Source organism: Diabrotica virgifera, chromosome 2 (genome assembly GCF_917563875.1).
Source record: "Diabrotica virgifera virgifera chromosome 2, PGI_DIABVI_V3a".
NCBI classification, from domain to species: Eukaryota; Metazoa; Arthropoda; class Insecta; order Coleoptera; family Chrysomelidae; genus Diabrotica; species Diabrotica virgifera.
The window spans coordinates 101,087,662-101,115,024 of record NC_065444.1 but is presented as its reverse complement, the minus strand read 5'-3'; the positions used below and the strand labels follow the sequence as shown (position 1 = coordinate 101,115,024).

Sequence of the window (27,363 nt, the reverse complement as noted above, 5' to 3'; positions counted from 1 at the left end):
AAGTTTTAGTATATAAAATAGAATTATAAAACTTCATAGAATGTACGTGACAAATGTCCAAATTCAAATAAATTTATTATGGTTGATTTAACCTTACCCAATTGTGGGTACTTATATTGCTAAAATCTTGTATTTACTAGGTTACATAAAATGTTTTTCAATAGTTTAGGTATAAAAATATTTTCGTAGGTATTTCTCAAAACAGATACAACTTATAGAAACATATTGTTTAGATTATATTGTTAGTTGGGTAAAGGTAAAAATTTGCCAAATTTTTATATTTTAACAATTTTATAGTTTTCGTTTTGGGCCCTGCGAGGGCTGCGAGGCCCCCTTTGGGGCCGAGGCCCCTAGGCAACTGCCTACTTTGCCTAATGGTTAATCCGGCACTGATCAGCATCCTCCACAGGATGGAGGATGTAAATTTATCAAATGACAGCATTCTAATAAAAAAGAAAGTTTTGAACTGTAAAGAGTGGGTTTTGCAGAGACCGTTAAAAATTGCCAGTTTTCAACTTGAACTTTAGACCGAAAGGTTTAAAACTTAAATTTGCTAACATTTAACAGTTTTCGACATTTAAGCAAAAAGCGGGAAAAAGCACAAATTTTTCGCTTTTTTCGCGATTTACTCAATGTTCCGTCACGAAATTTTGTCCGCAAACCTCATATTCGGATTCAGCAGCCCAAAATACATATATAATGAAAGAAATCAGAACTACCCCAAAACTTTCCTAGTAAAAACACAATTTGAATGAATTATAATGTAACGATCCTGGGAGGGCGTAGTAAATCCCTTGCAGTTCTGAGCCGTTTCTCAATATTTTCCGTTTCTTTGAAACGACTGACTCACCGAGAAACTAGACTTTGCGGTACATAATAAAACTTTCACCTACATCCACTTGCCTAGCTCCAGCCTGGATCATACGAATAGCCATATTTGCATCTGCAATACTCCTTGTTTCCATACCTCTACACTAAAAACTTCGAAATGTTAAGGATTGTTTAGAATTCTGTACAGTTCAGAGACAGACTGAACACATGGTAATTCATGCCTTCTAAATCAATGTGATCAAAATATACTGAAAATTTTTTGTGAATAAAAAAATAATTTAATAAAATTTTTTAGTTCCATTTGATATGATCTAATTTTTTCGATAGTAAAAGTTTTATTTGAGTAATACCAATATCCTTGATTATTGATGAGCAGTTTTAGACAAAGCGAAAACGGCGGGTTCGTTGGAAAACATATTCCCATGAGATTTTTTTGCATAATCACATTCGTGAGACACCCCAGAATAAGATTCAAGAAACCGCTCACGCGAAAAGTGGTCCAAATTTTTAATCAAATTGCAAAAATCAATATTTTCGACAATTTTTTTTTAGGTTTTTTCGCACAATTCCGGACAAAAATGGTCTCTTGTAATTTTTCTCTAAAGTTGATAGTGTTTGAGTTATAAGCAATTTAAAATTTGAAAAACGTCAAAATGGCCATTTTTAAGACTTAATAACTCGGTTAAAAATTATTATTATGAAAGTCAGAAAGTGATTAAATCAAATTTAAAGCCCTCCCTACATGATCCTGAAGAAATTTGTGCCATTAATTTATTACTAAGCTGTTATTTTTAATTATTAATAATGGGCGGTAACATCGTATTGACGCGGCTGTAAATGTGAATGCGACTGAGATGCGCCATTAGCGCATGAATGGCATCTCTTTCGCACTCATCATGAACGGCCGCCTAATACGTGCATGGCGCTCATTATTATTACTTAAAAACAACAGAAAAAGAAAATAATCGTTTTCGTTTTGATTCAATTCGAGTATCTTGCCATCCTCTGACACAGTGTTTCTGGGTCTCTACCCTTTATCGAAGAGGCTATTGCAAGTAGACTGAATTGAATCAACTCGAGACGAAGAAGAACTGCATCTATTAAAATATCTGCAGTATATTGTGGTTAGACTGTCCTCTAACGGGTAATGACAAAATATTTTGTCATTCCCCGTTAGAGGACAGTCTAACCACAATATACTGCAGATATTTTGTCATTCCCCGTTAGAGGACAGTCTAACCACAATATACTGCAGATATTTTAATAGATGCAGTTCTTCTTCGTCTCGAGTTGATTCAATTCAGTCTACTTGCAATAGCCTCTTCGATAAAGGGTAGATACCCAGAAACACTGTGTCAGAGGATGGCAAGAGACTCGAATTGAATCAAAACGAAAACCATTATTTTCTTTTTCTTTTTCATGCTTTACTCGGTTTAGAGTACAAAATGACCAAGTGTTCTTAAGGTATTCTGAGACGCATTGTTGGAGAAGCTCCTCCTAGCGGCGCCGCTTGATACTATCGTATCTCGGTTAACAGAATCCTGACTCTTGGTCGAAATTTACTTTATTTATTTAAAAACAACAGCTTAGTAATCAAATAATGACAAAAATTTCTTCAGGATCTTGTAGGGGGCCTTTAAACTTTGATTTAGTCACTTTCTGACGTTCATAGTAATAACTTATAACCGAGTTATTAAGCCTTGAAAATCGGCATTTTTCGTTTTTTTCAATTTTAAAATGCTTTTACCTCCAAAACGATCAACTTTAGCGAAAAATTATAAGAGCCCTTTTTTATCCAAAATGGTCCAAAAATTGTCCGGGCCGAAAATATTGATTTTTGCAATTTGAATAAAAAAAGACTGTTAAAAAAAATTTGGACCAGTTTTCGCATGGGCGACTTCTTCTGGATAATCTTATTCTGGAATGTCTCACGAATGTGATTATGCAAAAAAATATCATGGGAATATCTTCTCCAAAGAACCCGCCGTTTTCGCCTTGTGTATTTAGATTATATTGCTATTTTATATTATTATTTTTTAATTTTCTCTAAGGAAGTTTCATTAAATTTTGGATATTTTAACACTTTCATGGTAACTTTTATACGCTTACTATTTCTAGCTACAACTCCAACCCTTAGTTCCTCTGTGAGTTTAATAGATATCAATACTCTTAAGGTAAGAAAAACCTTGTAAACCTATTTGTAATTTACTTTTTAATGTATTTTTTAAATCCATCCATCTAAAGTACTATAAACCTAGTAATAGAACGAGTAAAGATGGCATTACCAAATTTTTGTTGTTAAATTATTACGTCTTAAAGATTAAGCACAAGCAAAATTGGCCATAACTCATCACTTACAGCAGAATATTTTTTACTTTTACAAAAAACAACCGCATTTGACAGCAGAAAATTGGAACAATGGATCAGTTTAGAAATATGAGATAGATAGGAAGAGACTTGAAAACCAGAACTTGGACTGTTAAAGATCACAAGAAAATCTGAAAATAAACAAAGACATTGGATATTTTAATGAGCTACATAAAGACGACTAACACCAAGAACTTGTCCATCAGCCCTAGCCCAAGTTCCATAGTCCAAGCCCTAAATATCAACAAATTTCAAGGTTCCAAAAAAATGCTCAGACGGCAAAATGAATGAAAAAGAAATAAACAAAAATATATAAAACGTGAATTAACATTTTATACAAGGCGGCAAAAAGGGAGGCACAGACAAAAAGAAGGGAATAACGAAATCAGCATCCAAGGCTAATACTAAGAACTAATAATGCTGAAAAGTATAATAAGAACATAATAAAAACACTGATTGACTCATAAAATAGATTGATAATATTAGAATGGCCCACATGCAACCAAGATCTCAATCATATTGAGCATTTATGGGATTAATTAAAAAAAGCTATTTGCCGTCATCCTAGGCTTCCAGAAAATTTGGTACAGTTATGGCCCTGGTAAAGGAATATCGGGCTACTCCCCAGGCAAGGATAACATGTCTTTATTTGATGTTAAACAGATTGCGAGCAGTCGTTGCTGCAAGAGGTGGACATACCCGCTATTGAATTGTTTTGTTTTGTTGTTAATTTTATTTGGTTTTGTTAGTTATAGTGCGTTTGATATTTTTAATTAAATAAACCTTCAAAGCAGTGTTTTTATTTACAGCTCTTACAAGAAAAGAGATATTCGAATAATTCAAAAAACAAAACCTTAGCGATACCTCCAGGATAATACAAAAGAAGTATGAAACAAAATCAGCTCTCCAATTTTTCCACAGAATTTTTTAAATTTTTAAAATGCCATCTAAGCAAAAATGTTTTGTTACCGTAATAATAAAAAACGACATCAACATATGTACCTAAAAACTGATACAAGAATCTTGAAAATCTTAGTATAAATAATAAAGTTATATATTGTCAAACTTAATCAAAAATTTTGGGTGGCGGAATTTTGTGCCGGTGAGTGTGGATTCCAGAGCTGAAATCAAATATTTAAAAGAAAGACAAATTGAAAACGATAAACCTCAGGATAAGCTAGATAAAAGGTATAGAAGAAGTGAAGTTAATGATAAGAAAGCCTAATAATCAAGAGTTTTAACTCAACGCGGATGCTTGAAAAGGCATAAGGGATTAAGAAGATAAAGAAGAATTATTATTAGTGTTTTACTCGGTATAACAAGCCTACTTAAAATTACGTTTTATTGGGATTAGAATTTTGATTGCAATTGTTCATTTGTCTTTCTTTACAATTTTTAATAGTATTATCAACTTTACTAAAAAATTTATATTTTCAGACAAGGTTAGATAAAGATAAACAAGAACAACCAATCGATAATTTCTCATGCTCTGATGCAAACTCCATTCTAAGTAGCCCTATAAGCAAAGGTGAATTTGGATATTTCAAGGCAAAAGCAAAATTCTTATTGACCAAACCTGTTAAACAGGATGTAGTGGTCTTGTTATTCGAGAATTATGTTATAATTACTTTTGAGGATGCGGTAAGTAACACCAATTTTGAATTTTTACTTCTGCTAATTGCTTCCCATTTACATTATTTCCTTTTGTTTATCATCCTACATTAAAACATGGCTTCGCTTGGCATAATTTTCATCATCATTTTACTTAATGCCTCTTTTCTTATTGTTCTTGGTACTTCCTTCTATATTTTGTATCTTTCTAATTTTGCTAACCAATGATATTTATCTGGTACAGTTCACCAAGAATAGCTGAAAGTCTGAAATTCTAACTGCCTGCGCGAACAATGAAGTGAGAACGCACTCGGAAGGAAAAAGATAGCCTGTACGCGCGGGTGAACTTTAAAATATAGGTACAATCGGAGACACAAATATAGAAACGTAAAGTTTGAATAGTTTCTAATAGGTCCCGTACACAATTATTATTACTGTCATTACTTTTCTTCAGTATATTTGTAGTATTTTTTTACAAAGTGAGATGTAATAAAATAGATCCAACAAAAACCGCTTGTGTTGCTATAAATGATGGCATTATAAACCAAAAATTATATTTTTATATTGACTATTTATACTTTATATTACCATTATATTGACCAAAAGGTTTCGGAGAAAAAGGGCGTAAGAAGTAGGGTAATAAAGTAGTAATAAAATCGTCTATTGCAATACTAAATAGAAATTAGATGTTCGGTCCCGGTGAAGCATAAATATGGTGTCTTTGTACCAATACCTTTTGTTAAAAGAGATATTTATAACCTTTCTGATATCCATTTCCATAGCATTTGTCGTCATCGTTTTATTCAGTCCACACAAACTTTTCACTAATTTAAAATCAAAACTGACATTTTTTTCAGCGACATATTGCTTCATAGAAGCCCATACTAACTCTATAGAATTCAAATCCGGATAATATCTTGGGTAACCGTAAAACTGTATGTCCTTTATCCTCGAGTATTTTGTCAATTTCATAGGTTTTAAAACAGAGGTTTGTGTAATTTTATAATGTCGTATAATTCAAATTTCAACATGTCATCTGTAAAGGAAATATTTCGCGTTGTCAGCCACTGCTGCATTTCTGCGTTCCTGGAAGACATAGTTGGACATTTCTCAGTTTGTACGTTGTGATACGGTGCATTATCAATCACTAAAACGCTGTTCGGGGGCAAATTTGGTATCAGTTTATTCTGAAGCCACTTTTTGTAATTGTCGTAGTTCATTGCATCATGATAATCTCCTGTTTTTATAGTAGGTTTGTAGCGCAGATAAGCGTTTTTAACAAAACCACTTTCACCTCCAGCATGCACTATCACAAGCATCTGTCCTTTAGATACTGTTTTTTGTATGCCCTTGTTTGAACTATCGGACCAACTCTTTTGGTAGGTATGAGATGAATGGACGTATGTTTCATCCATGTATATAATTGGGCGATTTGCGTTCCTGTAACGTTTCATACTACGTAAGAAATTCAGTCTAAGATGTTGAATATTGGGCTTTTCCATTAGTAATTTTCTATTAGTTCTGGTTTTTCGCCAACGAAATACCATCTTTCTAATTACTGTTCGTAGGCTTTCTATGGAACCTGAGTAGTTGTACTCCTCTGCAAATGTTCTGTGTATGCGTTTCACAGTTGGGACTTGTTTTTGTGTTATACAAAAATCCATTATATAACGTCGAAGACGCCCTATATCAAAATCGTCCAAGCACGTTTTTGAAGTGCTTTTTTTCTCTTTTTGTTTGTAGTTACAAATGAGGAATATTCGACATCTTCAATTAATTGCATTTCCCGAGCAATTTTTTGAACGCTGCTTAACCTTCGGAGTACGGAGATTATTTGAATTACTTAGATTACGAAGATGGGTCAAGCGTGACCCATTCTCATTTTATTTATAAGGATGTTTTAAATAGTCAGTATTAATAAACAGTATCTTTAATTCAACAAAAAACAAACAAAATCCTAAATTATTGTATTTAAATTTTTTAAGATGGTTACCCATGGGCATATACTAGTTCGCTCCGGCGGCCAGATTTTAATACCTTACAGAAAACGGGCATAGGTAAATTTGCTCCGGCCATATATTTGAATACAGTGGAACCTCGATAAGTCGGATTAATCGAGACTGCGGCCGATCCGAGTTATCGAAAATCCGAGTTAACCGGAAAATATGGTAAAAATTAATAAAACACGGTATACTTACAGATAAACTCCATTATAATTGCAAAAACATGAAATACATAAAATATGCACAATACATCTAAATTACAAATATGCACAATACATCTAAATTACAAATTGTACGTACAGTTGTATACAGTTTTGTTTATTTCTAGGTAAAAAACTTGGTCAAAGTGAAAAAATGTTTGTTTTGTCTGATGAAAATCGGTTCGGGTTAGCCGGACTTCCGGGTTATCGGAGGCCGACTTATCGGGGTGCCACTGTACGTATACCCGTAAACAGAGACGGCTGCGATTTACGTGTACCTACAAGCATATTGAAAATATTCTTCGAAATCCGAAGACCGGGTCAGGACTGACCCGGCATCATAGATGTTACGTAGAGGAAAAACTGTAATTTGCATGTTCACGAATTATATACGAAAAAATAGATTGAAATAAATAAGGAGGACTTACGATCAATCGGATTTGTAAAAAAATTATTTCATAAAATATTAAGAAATAACTGAATTTCGGGTCACGCTTGACCCAGTCTTCGTACTCCGAAGGTTAAACTAACACCTGTTGCCAATACCACACGTTCCTGCACTTTTTTCAAATCTCTACACGGTTCACTGTTTTTCGCTTCATTTATCATAAAATGAATCACGTTTGCTATCACTTCCCGTGTCTGATTATTTAAAACTTTTCCCTTCAGATTCGATTTAAACAAAATTTGCAAATTTTAAATTGATTCTCCTTTGCGGTTCGTAATTACAAAAAATGTTTCGCAGACTGTACCGACTTGTTCACGTTACAAACGGTAGATATTAAGTGAACGCTCAGTGCGAGATCCGTCGGATGACGAATGCGCATCATGGGCGTGGTTATTTTCAGACTTTCAGCTATTCTTGGTGAACTGTAATCTGAAAAGTAACTTCCTTCGTCGATTAGAGCGCTGCAATCTAAAAACAACATTAGTTCTATAGTCCATCCCACCTCGACTTTACAGTATACGGAACATAGGTATATAATGTAGTTCTTATGAGAGTTTTTTTTAGCACGGTGATGCCGATTTTATCAAAAATAATTTGTAATCGAACATTAGACCGATTAAATTAAAACTGTTTTAGAAAGATAATAGGATAGGGATAGGACAATATTAGGATTCGTATGCGTTTAAGTTTATTTGATATACTGTAGGTATTACGCGTATGAATCCTAAAATTGTAGATTGTCTTTCTAAAACAGTTTCAATTTAATCTCTCTAATGTTCGATTACAAATTATTTTTGATAAAATCGGCATCACCGCGCTAAAAACTCTCATAAGAACTGCATTGCCTATGTTCCCTATACTGTAAAGTCAAGGTGGGACGGGCTATAGAAAATGTAACCTTTTTTAGACATATGTACATGTCAAATTTTAGAGCGATGCAGCTGTTATTTTATTTTTGTCAACTGAATAAATTTGATGGGTTTGGAAAAATTACGCAAATTTTAGTTCTACGTAATGTCAAATTTTGATTTCGTGAATTTCGTAGTGGCCCTATATCTATATTACATGAACCATCGACTGGATGGTTCAACACACTGGACTCAATAGACCGGAAAACATTAACAATAAATCTTTTAGCTGATTATACACTGAATGTGCATAAATTTGAAGAGGCCTCAAGAATTAGTAAAGAGTGCACTAATTATATAATATCGTCGCTTTATTACTATAACTTGATAACTCCAAAATTGAAATAAATTTCGACTCGATTCAAAATTGACTCCATTTACGTTTTTGAGATAACTAGTTCACGAGATGTATTTTATTTGCCACCATATTATGTAAAAACTTAATAACTCGCTCCAAACGGATTAAGTATTTATTTATAATTGACGAAAGTTATTAAAACTCAAATGCCCCTAATATTCAGTGCTAAAACTTGACAAGACAAGTTATCAAGTTATTGTTTAATCGAAATAATCGTGAATATGACATACACTGAATGCTACAACTAGCTAACACTAGTTATCTAGTTGGATCACGTATTTTTCTGAAACCATTGAGCTTACCACGTAATTGATATCTCTTTATTCGGTTCATGTTAATGCAAAAATTCGAGAATTGTTATAGTCTAAGAGCTGGGAGCGGATTTTGTGCGTGATAAGTAATATGGAAAAACTATCCGGGGATATGTTGAATTAGTTGTGTACATGACTTTCACCAACGGCCGGAAACCAGAGTTGGGGCCGAGGGTAGTTATAAGGGGTCAAAGTCGCGGATTTTATTATTTTTTTTATGACGCTCATGATCGAGATAGTGCACCAAAATTTGGGAATAAGTAGGTCATGACGTACCTAAGTAAAATCTCTAGGGGCTCAACGCTGCGTGGCCGACAAAGGGGTGGGGGTAGGGGTGAATATAAAAAATATAAGGGGTTTTTTGCGACGTTCGTGATTGAGATAGTGCACCAAAATTTGGGTATAAGTAGACCATGATATAAATAATTAAAATCCCCAGAGCCGGAAACCAGAGTGGGGAAGGAAGGTAGTTATAAGGGGTCAAAATTACGTTTTTTATTATTTTTTTTTGTGACGCTCATGATCGAGATAGCTCGCCAAAATTTGGTAATAAGTAGGTCATGATGTAACTAAGTAAAATCTCCAGGAGTGGAACGCTGCGTGGCCTACAAAGGGGTGGGGCAGGGGTGAATATAAAAAAATGTAAGGGGTTTTTTGCGACGTTTGTGATTGAGATATTGCACCAAAATTTGGGAATAAGTAGACCATGACATAAGTAAGTTATATTCCCAGAGGCGGAAACCAGAGTGGCGGACAAGGGTAGTTATAAGGGGTAAAATTCGCGGTTTTTATTATTTCTTTTTTGTGGCGCTCATGATGGAGATAGTGCACCAAAATTTCGGAGTAAGTAGGTTATGACGTAACTAAGTAAAATCTTCAGGGGCGGAACGCTGCTTGGGGTACAAAGGGGTGGTAGGTGAGGGTGAGTATAAAAATATATGGGGGTTTTTTAGCCGTGATCGTGATCGAGATATTGCATCAAAATTTGGGAATAAGTAGATCATGACATTACTAAGTAAAATCTCCAGGGGCGGAACGCTGCGTGGGGGACAAATGTTGTGCCGGGTCACAAAAAAAAATAATACACACTGCGACTTTCACCCCTTAAAACTACCCTCATCCCCAACTCTGGTTTCCGGCTCTGGGGATTTTACTTAGCTAAGTCATGGTCTACTTATTCCCAAATTTTGGTGCACTATCACAATCTAGCACGTCGCAAAAAACCTCTTATATTTTTTATATTCACACCTACCCCCACCCCTTTATCGACCACGGAGCGTTCCACCCCTGGAGATTATATTTAGTTACCTCATGACCTACTTATTCCCAAATATTGGTGCACTATCTCGATCATGAGCGTCACAAAAAAAATAATAAAAACGGCTATTTTGACCCCTTATAACTACCCTCATGCCCAAGTCTGCTTTCCGGCTCTGAGGATTTTACTTAGTTATGTCATGGTCTACTTATTCCCAAATTTTGGTACACTCTCTCAATCACGAACGTCGCAAAAAAACCCCTTATATTTTTTGTATTCACCCCTGCCCCACCCCCTTGTCTGCCACGCAGCGTGCCACGCCTGGAGATTTTACTTAGTTACGTCATGACCTACTTATTCCCAAATTTTGGTGCACTCTCTCGATCATGAGAGACACAAAAAAAAATAATAAAAACGGCTACTTTGACCCCTTATAACTACCCTCACCCCCAACTCTGGTTTCCGGCTCTGAGGATTTTACTTAGTAATGTCATGGTCTACTTATTCCCAAATTTTGGTCCACTATCTCAATCTCGAACGTCGCAAAAAACCCTTTATATTTTTTATATTCACCCCTACCCCCACCCCTTTGTCGGCCACGCAGCGTTCCGCCCCTAGAGATTTTACTTAGTTATGTCATGACCTACTTATTCCCAAATTTTGGTGCACTATCTCGATCATGAGCGTCATAAAAAAAATTATAAAATCCGCGACTTTGACCCCTTATAACTACCCTCCGCCCCAACTCTGGTTTCCGGTAGTTGGTGAAAGTCATGTACACAACTAATTCAACATATCCCCGTATAGTTTTTCCATATTACTTATCACGCACAAAATCCGCTTCTATCTCTCCGACTATTAGCAGATTTGGCAACTGGCAACCCCCATTGCAGACGGCTAATTTTTATCAAAATAATGCTTAAAATATTAGTTTTGTTAAAAAGTTCATTTAGATGCAACTTAGCACGACATGCGACATTACCAAAATGTTAATATTAGTGCTAAAAGGTAGTGCTAAAAGTTGATAGCTTTAATTTTCATGTTATATTGGAAAACAAATTTGCAACGTATTCCTAAATAGATCAGTAGGCAAAAAGTTAAGGAACAGTATTTTAGAGCTGCAGAGTGAATTCCGAATTTACCAACATCATGGTAGCAGAACAAATATCTTTAAAATCTTTAAACCCGTTTATCTCAAAACTACTAATTTCGAGTTATCAAGTTATAGACCAGGGCGCATCTGTAAAAATATTAGTACATTTGGACGTTGAGAGGTGACTTAAATTTGATTGCAGAAATTGCTTGAAAATAACTCAAATAATAATATTTGAGTTATACTCCCTCTCAAAAAGGTCCGGAACATTGTTTAAATAATCAAAATGTCAAAAAATGAAGGAAAAATTCGATTTATTTCTTCGTTTTTTGATTATATCTTTAAAAGTATTCATTTTCTAGCAAAGTTGCATCGACATAAAAGTTGCGTAATTAAATTTCCTACAATAAAGAATTGGTTAAAAATTTAAAAAATACTCACCCTTGTTGCAAAATAGCAATAATTGCGAAAAAAAACATACAAAAACAAGTATTGGAATTTTACGTTTTTCAACCATTTATGCTACACTTAGGACCTTCATATTTCACCCAGAAAAACCTTATGATACAGTAAAACAATACTGTAAATTTCATTAAGATCGGTTCAATAGATTTTGCAAAATAAATTTTGCAATCCAGCTTTCGCAAAAAAAATTAGTTTTTTCAAAATGTTACAGGACCGAAAATAAAGCAGATAGCAAGTTGACATTTTTTTGCGTATAGAAGTTTACTGTACCTTTTATTTGCAATTTGCAAAATTAAAATCGATTAACTACCACGCCCTCAGGAATTTTTTTAAATAAACATTAATTATTGGTGCTACGCGCAGGACAGCAGATAGTTTGCTCTGATTGGGCATTCCAATGACCTTTGATAATGATTGATACATTTTAATTTTTATTACATTTCGATATAAACAAATTAATTTGTTTATTGCAAAATAAAAACACATATAGGTCTGGATCCCGCGTATGAAAAAAAGTTGATTAATAGCAAGCTGAAAATTTGTTAATAGTTTAAGGGTGTCTAGTCGGATAAACTTTGATATATGGGAACACTGGAACAGGGGCAGTTTTAATTGTGGAACAGGTTAAAAATTTGGAACGGTCAGACCACGAAAACGGCACATTTATTTTGCCCCACAGAACAGACTTAAACTCTCCGAACAGATATTAAACTCTCATGCGAAAATCAGACACTTATTAAAACGCCCATTTGGTGATGAATAGCAGTCTGATTTTTTCATGAGAGTTTAATCTCTGTTCGGAGAGTTTAAGTCTGTTTTGTCGGACAAAATAAATGTGCCGTTTTCGTGGTCTGACGGTTCCAAATTTTTAACCTGTTCCACAATTAAAACTGCCCCTGTTCCAGTGTTCCCATATAACAAAGTTTGTCCGACTAGACACCCTTAAGCTATTAACAAATTTTCAGCTTGCTATTAATCAACTTTTTTTTCATACGCGGGATCCAGACCTAATACTCTATTCTTTGAAGTAACACTTTTTTTAGCAGAAACTTTCTTTGTTCATATATTTTAACAGAGAATAAAAGTTTATTATTTTTAAACATATGTAATTGTTTAAACGATATTTCACAAACAATAATAAAATTAGTTTGATTTTTGTGGAATTAAAATATTAAAATACAACAAAATATAGATTAAAAAAATAATATATTAGATAAAGATTGGAAGAAATTTTGGTGTAAATCAACTTGTGTGAATCGCACACCGCTGTCCTGCGCGTAGCACTAAAAATTAATGTTTATTTAAATAAATTTCTGACGTCGTGGTAATTAATCAATTTTAATTTTGCAAATTGCAAATGAAAGGTACAGTACACTTCTATAAGCAAAAAAAATTCAACTTGCTATCTGCTTTATTTTCAGTCCTGCAATATTTAAAAAAATTGAATTTTTTTGCGAAAGCTGGATTGCAAAATTTATTTTGCAAAATCTATTAAACCGAACATAATTAAATTTACAGTATTGTTTTACTGTATCATAAAATTTTTCTGGCTGAAATATGAAGGTCCTAAGTGTAGCATTAGTGTTGCCCAAAATCGGTCTTGGTCTTGCAGTCTTGGTCTCGTTCATGCGTTTTCGCAAGACCAAGACCAAGACCGCCTAATTTTAGCAAGACCAAGACCAAGACTTACCGTGCAAGACTTGAGCAAGAACAAGACTTAGCCTGCGAGACTCTTGCGTCTTGCAGTTAGAACTGAGGGTCGTTTTAGGCATTATGTATATTAGTTCGGCTATATTCTTACATACTTTATGAGAAACAAAAAACATTGTAACAAAAATTTTGAAAATTGGACTTACGTTCACTACGAACAATACCATAAACATACATAGCGAGTCAAAATATCCATTTAAAGAACACTTGACACATTTGACACGTACTCAGGTCATTATTACAATGCAAAAATAAAATATTTTGTACTTTCCTTCCCATCAGACGACTTCTCTGAAATTAGTTGTCCGGGTTATAGGTCTGGATCCCGCGTATGAAAAAAAAGTTGATTAATAGCAAGCTGAAAATTTGTTAATAGCTTAAGGGTGTTTAGTCAGACAAACTTTGATATATGGGAACACTGGAACGGAGGAAGTTTTAATTGTGGAAAAGTTTAAAAATTTGGAACGGTCAGACCACGAAAACGTCACATATATTTTGTCCGACAGAACTTCCAATTGATTTGTTACCCTTTCATTAAACTCTCATGCAAAAATCAGGCTGCTGTTTACCACCAAACGGGCATGATAATGAGTGGAACACGTAGAACATGTCAAATGACAGGAATTATGACAGTTGATAAATAGCAGTCTCATTTTTGCATGAGAGTTTAGTGAAAGGGTCACAAATCAATTGGAAGTTCTGTCGGACAAAATACATGTGACGTTTTCGTGGTCTGACCGTTCCAAATTTTTAACCTGTTCCACAATTAAAGCTTCTCCTGTTCCAGTGTTCCCATATATCAAAGTTTGTCCGACTAGACACCCTTAAGCTCTTAACAAATTTTCAGCTTGCTATTAATAAACTTTTTTTTCATACGCGGGATTCAGACCTATTATGAAAATAGTCGCCTTCTAATCATAACATAACATTCTTGCTTTGCGACGCCAATAGTAATATTAAATATCGTATCCAAACTTTTTAAAAATGCTGATAAAAAACCTTGCTGATAAAAAATATACCTAATAAATTTAATCTTATCGGTAGGTATATAGAATAGTAAGAATATTATGTATTGTTTTTGCTGAATGTGCTATGACCTATGCTATGAGATCACTGGGTTACAGAAAATTTGCCTAAACAGCGCAACTATTATTTAAAAGTATGATTACGAGACAAAGGAACAGTGTAAATAAAATACCGAAATTAACGATATACACTTCTCCAAAAAATTTACTCACCACCTTAAAAACAGGTCATTGTTAATGTCTTGAATTTCCCAAGCCTGTTGTTCAATTTAAGTGATTTTTTAATATGTTGTAATGTTGTCTAATTTTTATAAATACCGCTGTGTAATATTGTTGCTAGACAGGTCAATTATTATTGTCACTGTAGACCGGGTGTACCAATAAAAGTGTGTTTTTTCACAGAGCTAGTATCACTCTGTGAAATATTCTAGCATTTATAAAATACTGAAATTACAACGATAACCTCATATTTTCGCTTATATTGGACATTACATTCGCTTATATTGGATAATAAAATACACTACTACTACTATTACTATCGGTTTACAGCGTTCTTCGACGCCTTCCGACTCCTAACCGCCATTCTTCTCTGTTTAACCATAGACCTGGAGGGATTTCTCTTTCCTCTAGTTCTTTTTAAATTACCTCCCTCCAGCTTCTTCTCGGCCTTCCTCTTTTTCTTCTCCCTTGTGGTGTCCATGCAAAAATCTGCTTAGGGATCCTGTCATCTGTCATACTAGTTGTTTTGTTTTTATGTCATCAATTATTGTAGGTGTGACTCCCATCATTTCTCGTATTCTCTCATTTGGTATCCGATCTCTTCTTGATTTGCCTGCTGCTCTTCTCCAGAAGTCCATTTCTGTTACTAGTAGCATTTTCTCCGTTCTTTGTTTCAGTGGCCAAACTTTTCACTGCCATATGTGATTATACTTTTAAGTATGCTATTGTATATGAGCTGTTTGTTCGCTTTAGATATTGTCTGGTCCCACACAATGCCGTTCATCATGTATATAGCTTTTCTACCCTGTATTAATATAATAAAATATATAAGTTTCTAATAAACTTTAGTTAGTTAGAACATAGGCACGGATTACTTAGATCATGAGTTCAAACTCCACCCGGTATCAGTAGTTGTCTAGATCAGTAATCCTCAATCTTTTTGAGTCATGAACCACAAAATACTTTTTATTATTTTGGTTACCAACTAAATGAAATAGGTACCTAGCTAGGTAATCTAATTAAGTATAATAATAATTGTGGGGCTGATTTTAGCTGTGTTTGCGTTTTGTGTACCACCGCAAATAATGATATGTACCACCAGTGGTACATGCACCCCAAATTGAGAACCGCTGGTCTAGATATTTATTAATTTGGCTGATCTTTACTATGGCTATGAAATTCTAGCTTAAAATGTACATCTCTGTCACGTTGTTCAAAGATATGTAATAGGCTAATAGGCAACTGCGAGACTTTCAAGACTCTTGCTGCAAGACCAAGACCAAGACCAAGACCGGGAGCGCAATACCAAGACCAAGACCAAGCCAGGTGTACTGGCGCAGGACCAAGACCAAGACTGTCCAAGTCTCGTCTTGGTCTTGCATTTGGGCAACACTGTGGTTGAAAAAGGTAAAATGCGAATACTTGTTTTTGTATGTTTTTTTTCGAAATTATTGCTATTTTGCAACAAGGGTGACTATTTTTTAAATTTTTAACCAGTTCTTTATTGTAGGAAATTTAATTACGCAACTTTTATTCGGTACAACTTTTCTCACAAATGAATAATTTTAAAGTTATAATCAAAAAACCAATAAAAAATTCGAATTTTTCCTTCATATTTTGACATTTTGATTATTTAAACAATGTTCCGGACCATTTTGAGTGGGAGGATATCTCAAATATTATTATTTGAGTTATTTTCAAGCAATTTCTGCAAAAAAATTTGAGTTGCCTCTCAACGTCCAAATGTATTAATATTTTTATCGATGCGCCCTGGTCTAGTTCTCTCACTGACCAACTGTTTGCTGACGGTTTCTGACTAGTTTGACTGTTTGCTAGAGCAAACTTAATATTTACAGCAAACGGTCTCTGGTCACCTCTTGAGTCACAATTTGAGTCACCTCTCAACGTCCATCTCAAAACAGATGCGCTCTGGACTATTATAGTATTACAACGACGATATGTGAATAAAGTTTTGAATATGAAAAAAATATCCAGCCGATATGTACTGCGCCAGCAACCATTGACCAAAAACATGATTGTGTGACCATTTCTCAGCAGTATTTGAACCTTATGAAGGGGATTTTTGTCATCGATTGGTAATCATTGTTAAATCTGGATTCATTACTATATACCAGAGAATATTTTAAACGCACGGCATTTGAGTGAAGCAGGACAAGATTGTCTTAAGAGGTGGGAAAGGTAACGGTCACTGTATTTTGGTATTGAAAAGGTATAATTTTTATTGACTATCTTGAAAAAGGTAAACTTATCAGTAGCCAATATTATTTTGCTTGGACACATTGAAGCAGAAACGCAGTGATAAAGTGCAGCGCAAAACAGTGGTGTCATGGTGTGGGAACGCCGCACAGTGGTCCTTTCTGACGATCTATGGTTGCCAAAGTATTACACCACAATTAGTCGAAGAGATAGAAGCGAATTTTGTGCGAGATAAGTAATATGGAAAAACTATACGGCAATATGTTGAATTAGTTGTGTACATGACTTCCCCAACGGCCGGAAACCAGAGTGGGGGACGAGGGTAGTTATAAGGGGTCAAAGTCGCGGTTTTTATTTTTTTTTTGTGATGCTCATGATAGAGATAGTGCACCAAAATTTGGGAATAAGTAGGTCATGACGTAACTAAGTAAAATCTCCAGGGGTGGAACGCTGCGTGGCCGACAAAGGGATGGGGGTAGGGGTGAATATAAAAAATATAAAGGGTTTTTTTGCGACATTCGTGACTGAGATAGTGCACCAAAATTTGGTAATAAGTAGACCATGACATATCTAAGTAAAATCCCCAGAGCCGGAAACTGGAGTGGGGGACGAGGGTAGTTATAAGGGGTCAAAGTCGCGGTTTTTATTATTTTTTTTGTGACGCTCATGATCGAGAAAGTGCACCAAAATATGGTAATAAGTAGGTCATGGCGTAAGTAAGTACAATCTCCAGGGGCGGAACGTTGCGTGCCGACAAAGGGGTGGGGGCAGGGTTAAATATAAAAATTATAAGGGATTTTTGTGACGTTCGTGATTGAGATAGTAAACCAAAATTTGGGAGTAAGTAGATCATGACGTAACTAAGCAAAATCTCCAGGGGCGGAAACCAGAGTTGGGGATGAGGGTAGTTTTAAGGAGTCAAAGTCACAGTTTGTATTATTTTTTTTGTGACGCATCACAAAATTTGCCCGCCACGCAGCGTTCCGCCCCTGGAGATTTTACTTAGTAATGTCATGATCTACTTATTCCCAAATTTTGGTGCACTCATCATGAGCATCACAAAAAAAAATAATAAAAACCGCGACGTTGACCCCTTATAACTACCCTCGTCCCCCACTCTGGTTTCCGGCCGTTGGGGAAAGTCATGTACACAACTAATTCAAGATACCCCCGTATAGTTTTTCCATATTACTTATCACGCACAAAATCCGCTCCCAGCTCTTAGACTTAATATAAGGGACTGAAAATTCGTATACAGCTAAAACATTGTTGTATATGTAAAATACAAGAACCTACAAAAATTAAAAAAATATATACGAGTAGAAAGAGCACGTTCGAGCACACAAGAGTAACTTTTTCTGAGAGAAAAATAAATAAAGTCACAATAAAAGACTAGTTTAGCAACAATCCCGAACAATCCCAAAAGTTCTACTCTATTAAATTCTTTACAAATTCTTATATTAGTGCTAATCTATCATCATCTTTACAATCAAAAATTTTTTTTATCAACAAAGGTACAACTATTGTTTTATAATATTGTAAATATACCTGTTCGCTCGACTTCCATTTCAAAAAAATATTAAAATAACAGTTTTAGGTACACTTAAATTCACTTTGAAAGGGCGCGAGCGCTGGTAAATTGCCTGAAACTACTGAGCGTAAGTTCGGTAAAGAAGTACAACTTTCGGTTTCAATTGTTCACTTCGAGGTGGGAGTTGAGTTCTAAGAATGATTTATTTTGTTTACCTGATTATCTAGGTATTCAATGAGTGTCATTACAACCGATTATTTGAAGACGAATTTTATACCTTTTGCAACCATAGATTATGAAAAAGGACCACCGTGCGCCGTTCCCACACTGGTTAAGAAAAGAAAAAAAAATAAATAGAGAATTTAGGTTTTGTAAACAAAAATTAGCAGTGCGTTCCGGCACTGCTAATTTTGCCATGACACCACTGGCGCAAAACAATGCACCGGCTCACCAGATATTTACGACAATAGCATAAATTCAAGAGAGCAACTTAAGCAGCAGACAAACAAACAACATTTAGCACTTCATTACCAAATATACACTGACATTATTCTGTCACTAATTCCTACATCTTTTACTACGTTCTCTATCGTTTCTCTACCTGCAGTTATATCAACCGTATTCCTAGTGATTTTTTCACTACATACCAAAATTTATATCCTTTATCCATTTCTTTCGCCATTTGTCCTTTCCACCCTGTCTTGAAATGAAATAAATTTGTACCCTCTTTGTTTTAAACGAATCTAGCAATTCTTTACACTTTCCTAAAGACTTCCCTCTTAGGAAAATCAATGACAAAATAAGGTCAAAAGAAATGGCGTTTATAAGGAAAAGTACAACCGTGCTTGTTCCCTTTTAAATTCTATTATTTTGTTTGACCCGGGTTGTGACTCTACAAGGTAAAAAATATTTAATGAAAGGAACGAATAGATCTGAACTGCAATAGAACCGATTATATAGATAAAAACGACTTTTTCTGACATGAACAAAAAACGGAAGACCTTAAAGAACGTTTAGAGATATATAGCCCAGTAAATGAACGGGAAATTCGGCGATACCGTGTAATTTTCAGGGGCAACTCCGAATTGCATGAAAATTTGGATTTAGGTTCTACTTACCTTCCACTTCAAAGTTGAAATTGTGCCGTTGGTTGCTTTTACTTAAGGGGTGACAGTCACCCCTTCTCGGGGATGAAAAAATATACGTTCAAGATAAGACCGGAAATGGATAAATTGATTGATTTTAAACAACTTTTGTTCTATAGAGTTTTCTACTTAAGTCAATACTTTTCGAGTTATTTGCCATTGAAAATGTTGATTTTCGACAGAAAAACTACGTTTTCAGACGGTTTTTCGCAAATAACTCAAAAAGTAAATATTATATCGAAAAAAATATCCTTAGCAAAAGTGTAGCTTATAATAAACCCAAAAAAATGGTGTATCAGTAAAGTATATCAATCAAATAAAAACAAAGTTGTAGCTCATGAAAAATACGTTCTTATTCGTCTAATTCCAAATCGAATATTTCAAGGTGAAATCACCGAAAAATTAAGCACTTTTCGGGAAAACCCCATTAAAACTTTTTTAAAGTATTTTTAAAAAGCTTTGTTTTAATTGTTAACAAAAGTTTTAGCATTAAAAATAAGCGAGTTACGCTCAAAACAAAGTTGGCCCTCTTTTTTTTTTGTAAAAAAATCATGAAAATCTCGCCGTGTTTAGCTCCCCAAATGAAATTAATCGCTACCGCTTTACAAACAATTTACTTACCTATATATTTTTTATATGATCTGTCAGTCTCACCGGTTTAAAGTGTTTATTTTTGAAAGGGTTATAATTGAGAAAGCTTGAATGGGTCACTAATCACGAGTGTATGCAAGTTTTGAACAGCCATATCTTAACCAATTTTTGTCTTACGGAGAAACAAATTGAAACTAGCATATTTATAATAGCAAAACCTACATTTTCTTACTCTTTAAAATTTTTCTTATCACTAATACTTGTTAAGTTATTTTGAAAAAATGAAATTTTTCAAAAAATTTTAGAAATTTTTTTTTTAAAACCAATGGTTTTCAAAAATAAGCACTTTAAACCAATCAAACTTACAGATCATATAAACAATACACATACAGTTAAAATAGATGGTAAAGCCGAACGATTAATTTCATTTAGGGTGCTAAATAGAGGGAGGTATTCCTCCCTCTACAACTAAAAGGTTTTGTTGTGACTCTACAAGGTAAAAAATATTTAATGAAAGGAACGAATAGATCTGAACTGCAATAGAACCGATTATATAGATAAAAACGACTTTTTCTGACATGAACAAAAAACGGAAGACCTTAAAGAACGTTTAGAGATATATAGCCCAGTAAATGAACGGGAAATTCGGCGATACCGTGTAATTTTCAGGGGCAACTCCGAATTGCATGAAAATTTGGATTTAGGTTCTACTTACCTTCCACTTCAAAGTTGAAATTGTGCCGTTGGTTGCTTTTACTTAAGGGGTGACAGTCACCCCTTCTCGGGGATGAAAAAATATACGTTCAAGATAAGACCGGAAATGGATAAATTGATTGATTTTAAACAACTTTTGTTCTATAGAGTTTTCTACTTAAGTCAATACTTTTCGAGTTATTTGCCATTGAAAATGTTGATTTTCGACAGAAAAACTACGTTTTCAGACGGTTTTTCGCAAATAACTCAAAAAGTAAATATTATATCGAAAAAAATATCCTTAGCAAAAGTGTAGCTTATAATAAACCCAAAAAAATGGTGTATCAGTAAAGTCTATCAATCAAATAAAAACAAAGTTGTAGCTCATGAAAAATACGTTCTTATTCGTCTAATTCCAAATCGAATATTTCAAGGTGAAATCACCGAAAAATTAAGCACTTTTCGGGAAAACCCCATTAAAACTTTTTTAAAGTATTTTTAAAAAGCTTTGTTTTAATTGTTAACAAAAGTTTTAGCATTAAAAATAAGCGAGTTACGCTCAAAACAAAGTTGGCCCTCTTTTTTTTTGTAAAAAAATCATGAAAATCTCGCCGTGTTTAGCTCCCCAAATGAAATTAATCGCTACCGCTTTACAAACAATTTACTTACCTATATATTTTTTATATGATCTGTCAGTCTCACCGGTTTAAAGTGTTTATTTTTGAAAGGGTTATAATTGAGAAAGCTTGAATGGGTCACTAATCACGAGTGTATGCAAGTTTTGAACAGCCATATCTTAACCAATTTTTGTCTTACGGAGAAACAAATTGAAACTAGCATATTTATAATAGCAAAACCTACATTTTCTTACTCTTTAAAATTTTTCTTATCACTAATACTTGTTAAGTTATTTTGAAAAAATGAAATTTTTCAAAAAATTTTAGAAATTTTTTTTTTAAAAACCAATGGTTTTCAAAAATAAGCACTTTAAACCAATCAAACTTACAGATCATATAAACAATACACATACAGTTAAAATAGATGGTAAAGCCGAACGATTAATTTCATTTAGGGTGCTAAATAGAGGGAGGTATTCACGATTTTTTTTTTAACAAAAAAAAGGGCCAACTTTTTTTTTTCAATGTAACTCGTTTATTTTTCATGCTGTAAACTTTTGTAAAAAACAAATAATAAGCTTTTTTTCGATACTTTAAAAATCTTAATAAGGTTTTCCCGAAAAACGCTTCTTTCTTCGGTGATTTCGCGTTGAATTATTCGATTTATAATTAGACGAATAAGAACGTATTTTTCATGAGCTACAACTTTGCTTCTACTCAATTTGTAGACTTTACTGGTACACAATTTTTTTTTCGTTTTTTTATAGGCTACACTTTTGCTAAATATATTTTTTTCGATAAAATATTTATTTTTTGAGTTATTTGGGAAAAACGGTCTGAAAACGTAGTTTTTTTGTTAAAAAATCAACATTTTAAATCGCGAATAAATCGAAAAGTATGGACTTACGTAAAAAACTTTATAGAACAAAAGGTGCTTAAAATAAGTCAATTTATCTATTTCCGGCCTTATTTTAAACACGCGTTTTTCTCCCCCCGAAAAGGGGTAAATGTCACCCCCCAAGTAAAAGCAACCAACGGCACAAATTCAACTTTGAAGTGGAGGGTAAGTAGAACCTGAATCCAAATTTTCATGCAATTCGGAGTTGCCCCTGGAAATTACACTCCAAAACTCTCATTTATTGGACTAAAAGTAGACAATGGATGGAAGCGATGGAAAGGAGGAACTTGCCAAAACCTAAAGATAAAGAATTGCAGGATAGAAAGAGTTGGATAGAATGGTAAAAAATAAGTAGAAGCAGTATATTCCCGATAACGGTCCATATAATCTACATACATATATGTTTCATTGACTTGCTCGCGATTTAACCGCCTGAAAAAACAATTCACTTAAGAGGCTACATCAGCATGCCATCAATATTAATTCGATAGATAGTAGCCGCACCGTTTTTCGAAAGTTCTTTGGAAACAGTGCGTCGGTAGTACGTGACACTATCAAAGACGAAGGCACAATATTCTGATAATAATAACTCATAGGCACGCTAAATGTTGTCAAATCAGTCAGTTAAGTTCGATTTCTTGTTATAGATAATCGATTTTAGTAGTTCCAATTTGACACAAAATTAAAAAAGTTTATTTGAAGGAAGTGTATTTTTTTACTCTACTTAATGGGGGTACAGACGCGTTTTTATAATATTTTATTTAATTATAGAGTAATTGCCACATAATAACATATTTCTCAAATATGTGTGCCAAATATCGCGACAAAATATTCAAAATTAAAGCTGCAATCTAGACCAGGGCGCATCTGTAAAAATATTAGTACATTTAGACGTTGGGAGGTGACTCAAATTTTTTTGCAGAAATTGATTGAAAATATCTCAAATAATAATATTTGAGTTATCCTCCCTCCCAAAAAGGTCCGGAACATTGTTTAAATAATCAAAATGTCAAAAAATGAAAGAAAAATTCGATTTCTTTTTTCGTTTTTTGATTTTAACTTTAAAAATATTCATTTCCGAGAAAAGTTCTACTGACATAAAAGTGGTCTAATTAAATTTCCTACAATATAGAATTGGTTAAAAATTTAAAAAAGAGTCACCCTTGTTGCAAAATAGCAATAATTGCGAAAAAACCATACAAAAACAAGTATTCGCATTTTACGTTTTTCAAACCATTTTTGCTAGACTTAGGACTTCATATTTCACCCAGAAAAACTATGTGATATAGTAAAACAGTACTGTAAATTTCATTAAGATCGGTTCAATAAATTTTGCAAAATAAATTTTGCAATCCAGCTTTCGCAAAAAAAAATCATTTTTTCAAAATGTTACAGGACTGAAAATAAAGCAGACAGCAAGTTGAACTTTTTTTGCGTATAGGAGTGTAGTGTACCTTTCATTTGCAATTTGCAAAATTAAAATCTATAAACTACCACGGCGTCAGGAATTTTTTTAAATAAACATTAATTATTGGTGCTACGCGCAGGACAGCGGATAGTTTGCTCTGATTGGGCATTCCAGTGACCTTTAATAATGATTGACACATGTTAATTTTTATTACATTTCGATATAAATAAATAAATTTGTTTATTGCAAAATAAAAACACATACACTATCTTTTGAAATAACACTTTTTAGCAAAAACTTGCTTTGTTCATATATTGTAACTTAGTGATTAGTAGAATAAAAGTTTATTATTTTTAAACATATGCAATTGTTTAAACAATATTTCACAAACAATAATAAAATTAGTTTGATTTTTGTAGAATTAAAATATTAAAATAGAACAAAATATAGAATAAGAAAATAATATATTAGATAAAGATTGGAAGAAATTTTGGTAGAAATCAACTTGTGTAAACCGAACACCGCTGTCCTGCGCGTAGCACCAAAAACTAATGTTTATTTAAAAAATTTTCTGACGCCGTGGTAATTATTCGATTTTAATTTTGCAAATTGCAAATAAATGTACAGTACACTTCCATAAGCAAAAAAAATTCAATATACTGTCTGCTTTATTTTCAGTCCTGCGACATTTAAAAAAAAAAGATTTTTTTTTTGCGAAAGCTGGATTGCAAAACTTATTTTGCAAAATCTATTAAACCGATCCTAATGAAATTTACAATGTTGTTTTACTATATCATAAAGTTTTTCTGGGGAAAATATCAAAGTCCTAAGTGTAGCATAAATGGTTGAAAAACGTAAAATGCCAATACTTGTTTTTATATGGTTTTTCTCGCAATTATTGCTATTTTGCAACAAGGGTGACTGTTTTTTAAATTTTTAACCAATTCTGTATTATAGGAAATTTAATTACGCAACTTTTATGTCAGTACAACTTTTCTCAGAAATGAATAGTTTTAAAATTATAATAAAAAAACCAATAAAAAATCGAATTTTTCCTTCATATTTTGACATTTTGATTATTTGAACAATGTTCCGGACCATTTTGAGTGGGAGGATAATTCAAATATTATTATTTGAGTTATTTTCAAGCAATTTCTGCAAAAAAATTTGAGTCACCTCTCAACGTGCATCTCAAAACAGATGCGCCGTGGAATAATCTTGGAACCCGTTTCCCGTCTAGATAAAGCGCTGATGTAGCCTCTTAAAATAAATCTTTTCTTTTTTATTCGTTTCAGACTAATACTAATTTTTATCATTACTACAATAGCATAAAAATGACCAATTTACTGATGACTTACGAGGACGATAATAGAATACAGTTAATGGATTTTGCTAAAAGTAAAGAGAAAGTTATAACTTCGAATTATACGTATGTTATAAAAGCGTTGAATAAAGCAACCTGGGAATTGTGGAAGAAAATGTTGGGCAGTTTGTTACTGGATCAATTTTTTCAAAATAGAGGTATGTCCTATATAGAACACTGTGCAATGGAACATGACACAATCACATGGACAATCCATGTGACTATATAATATAAAGTTTTATGATAAATTAATGATGAATTTTAATTATCACATTTTTTCCAGTCACAATTAAACACAATTGAATAATTTTTAATATTTCACTAGTTAATAGTTATTTTTCTATTTGCTTCAATTTACTATTTTTAATGGGATGTCTCGAATTTCCTAAACCACTGGTCCGACTTGAGTGATTCTTTTAGAATGTTATAGCCTTATTATTTAAGAATATCTTTGTAATAATATTGTTGCTATACAGGTAAATGTCATTTTATACCGGATGTAACAATCATACTATGTTTTTTTTCTTAAAGTTTGGAACATCCTGTGGAATATTCTAGTATATGTAAAGTATTAAAATTAATACTCGACTGTAGACTTAGGATTTCTTAACATTTTCCTTTTGATTCATTTACTTATGTGAGATAATAAAAAAGTTATGTGAGTTAACAACTATCCATGTTTTTCATCAATAAATCCTCATAGTAGGGAAGGAAACTATAATAAGTTTGCAGTTACTCGAGCGTTATGGGGACCTATTGGATTGTGAAGAGTATGTGCTAAAATCAGAAAAAGCTTAAGTTTTCCATAAAGTGGGGGACTTTTCATCTTTTAATTTAATTTTCCATTTGAAACAATCATTTTTCTCCGATTATAGCGCTATCTGAGTAACTATCCATAATTCGAAAAAATGTGTCAAATAAAAGTTGCTTATTTTTACGTGAAGGATCCAAATCTGCAATAAAAATTGAGGGCTCCTATTTAAGATTTTAAATTAAATCCCCCACCCCACCTCCGTGGGGATTCGTGACACCCCACGGAGAGGGGCTGGGGGGTAAATTAAAAATTTTAAATACGAACCCTGCGATAGTTTGCGAAATAAACATCATATCGTAAAACTGCAAAATACACCTATTCAATATTTTTCAAAAATCTACCGAATGGCACCAAACACGGCCCCCCACGGAAGTGGGGTGGGGGGTTACTTTAAAATCTTAAATAGGAGCTCCCAATTTTTATTGCAGATTTGGATCCTTGACGTAAAAATAAGCATCTTTTGTTCGCAACATTTTTTCCAATTTTGGATAGATGGCGCTATAATCGGAAAAAACGATTGGTGGAAATGGAAAATTAAATTAAAAAATGGAGAGTCCCACACTTTTTGGAAAAATTAACTTAACTTTTTTTGGTTTTAGCACCCACTCTTCACAGTCCAATAGGTCCCCATAACTCTCGAATAACTGCAAATTAAGCATACTTTAGCAAATTTAGCATGCTCCCCTACTATGGGGATTTATTGATAAAAAACATGGCTAGTCGTTAAAGCACATAACTTTGTTATTTTCCAACAAAAGCAAATGAATCAAAAAAGAGAATGTTAAGAAAGCATAAGTCTACAATCGAGTTGTAATTTTAATATTTTATATATGCTAGGATATTCCACAGGGCGTTCCGAACTTTAAGAAAAAAACACATTGTGATTGTAACAAACGGTATAAAATGACATTTACCTGTCTAGCAACAATATTATTACACCGATATTCTTAAATAATAAGGCTATAACATACTAAAAGAATCACTCAAATCGGACAACAGGTTTAGGAAATTCGAGACATCAAACATGTCCCATTTTTAAGGTGCTCGGCTAATTTTGCCGGTGTGTGTAGTTAATTATAAAAATGCCACAAGGAAACAGCTTCAGAACAACATTAAAATACCATAAGAAAAAGTGTTAGAATAATATTTTATTCGTTTAGCTCAACATACATTTAAGCACTAAGGCTTAAAATTATGAATATAAATACTTAAGGCCAACTTTAACAAAAACGTACTCAGATAAAACATATTATATAATAAACTAGCTGACCCGGCAGAC

At 33.5% G+C, this 27,363-nt stretch overlaps 1 protein-coding gene across 9 annotated transcripts in view; it reads left to right on the top strand.

Annotated features, from left to right (window-relative positions):
- LOC114343928 (uncharacterized) overlaps nt 1–27,363 on the top strand; it is a 215,803-nt gene that overhangs the window by 65,926 nt on the left and 122,514 nt on the right. For all 9 annotated transcript variants that reach the window (XR_007696454.1, XM_050643896.1, XM_050643899.1 and 6 more), the window contains exons 9-11: nt 2,950–3,005; nt 4,636–4,839; nt 25,203–25,428. Coding sequence is in view for 8 of the 9 variants with exons in the window: in XM_050643896.1 (XP_050499853.1) it covers nt 2,950–3,005; nt 4,636–4,839; nt 25,203–25,428 (486 nt within the window). In the remaining variant the exon portion in view is untranslated. The remainder of the gene's footprint in view (nt 1–2,949; nt 3,006–4,635; nt 4,840–25,202; nt 25,429–27,363) is intronic.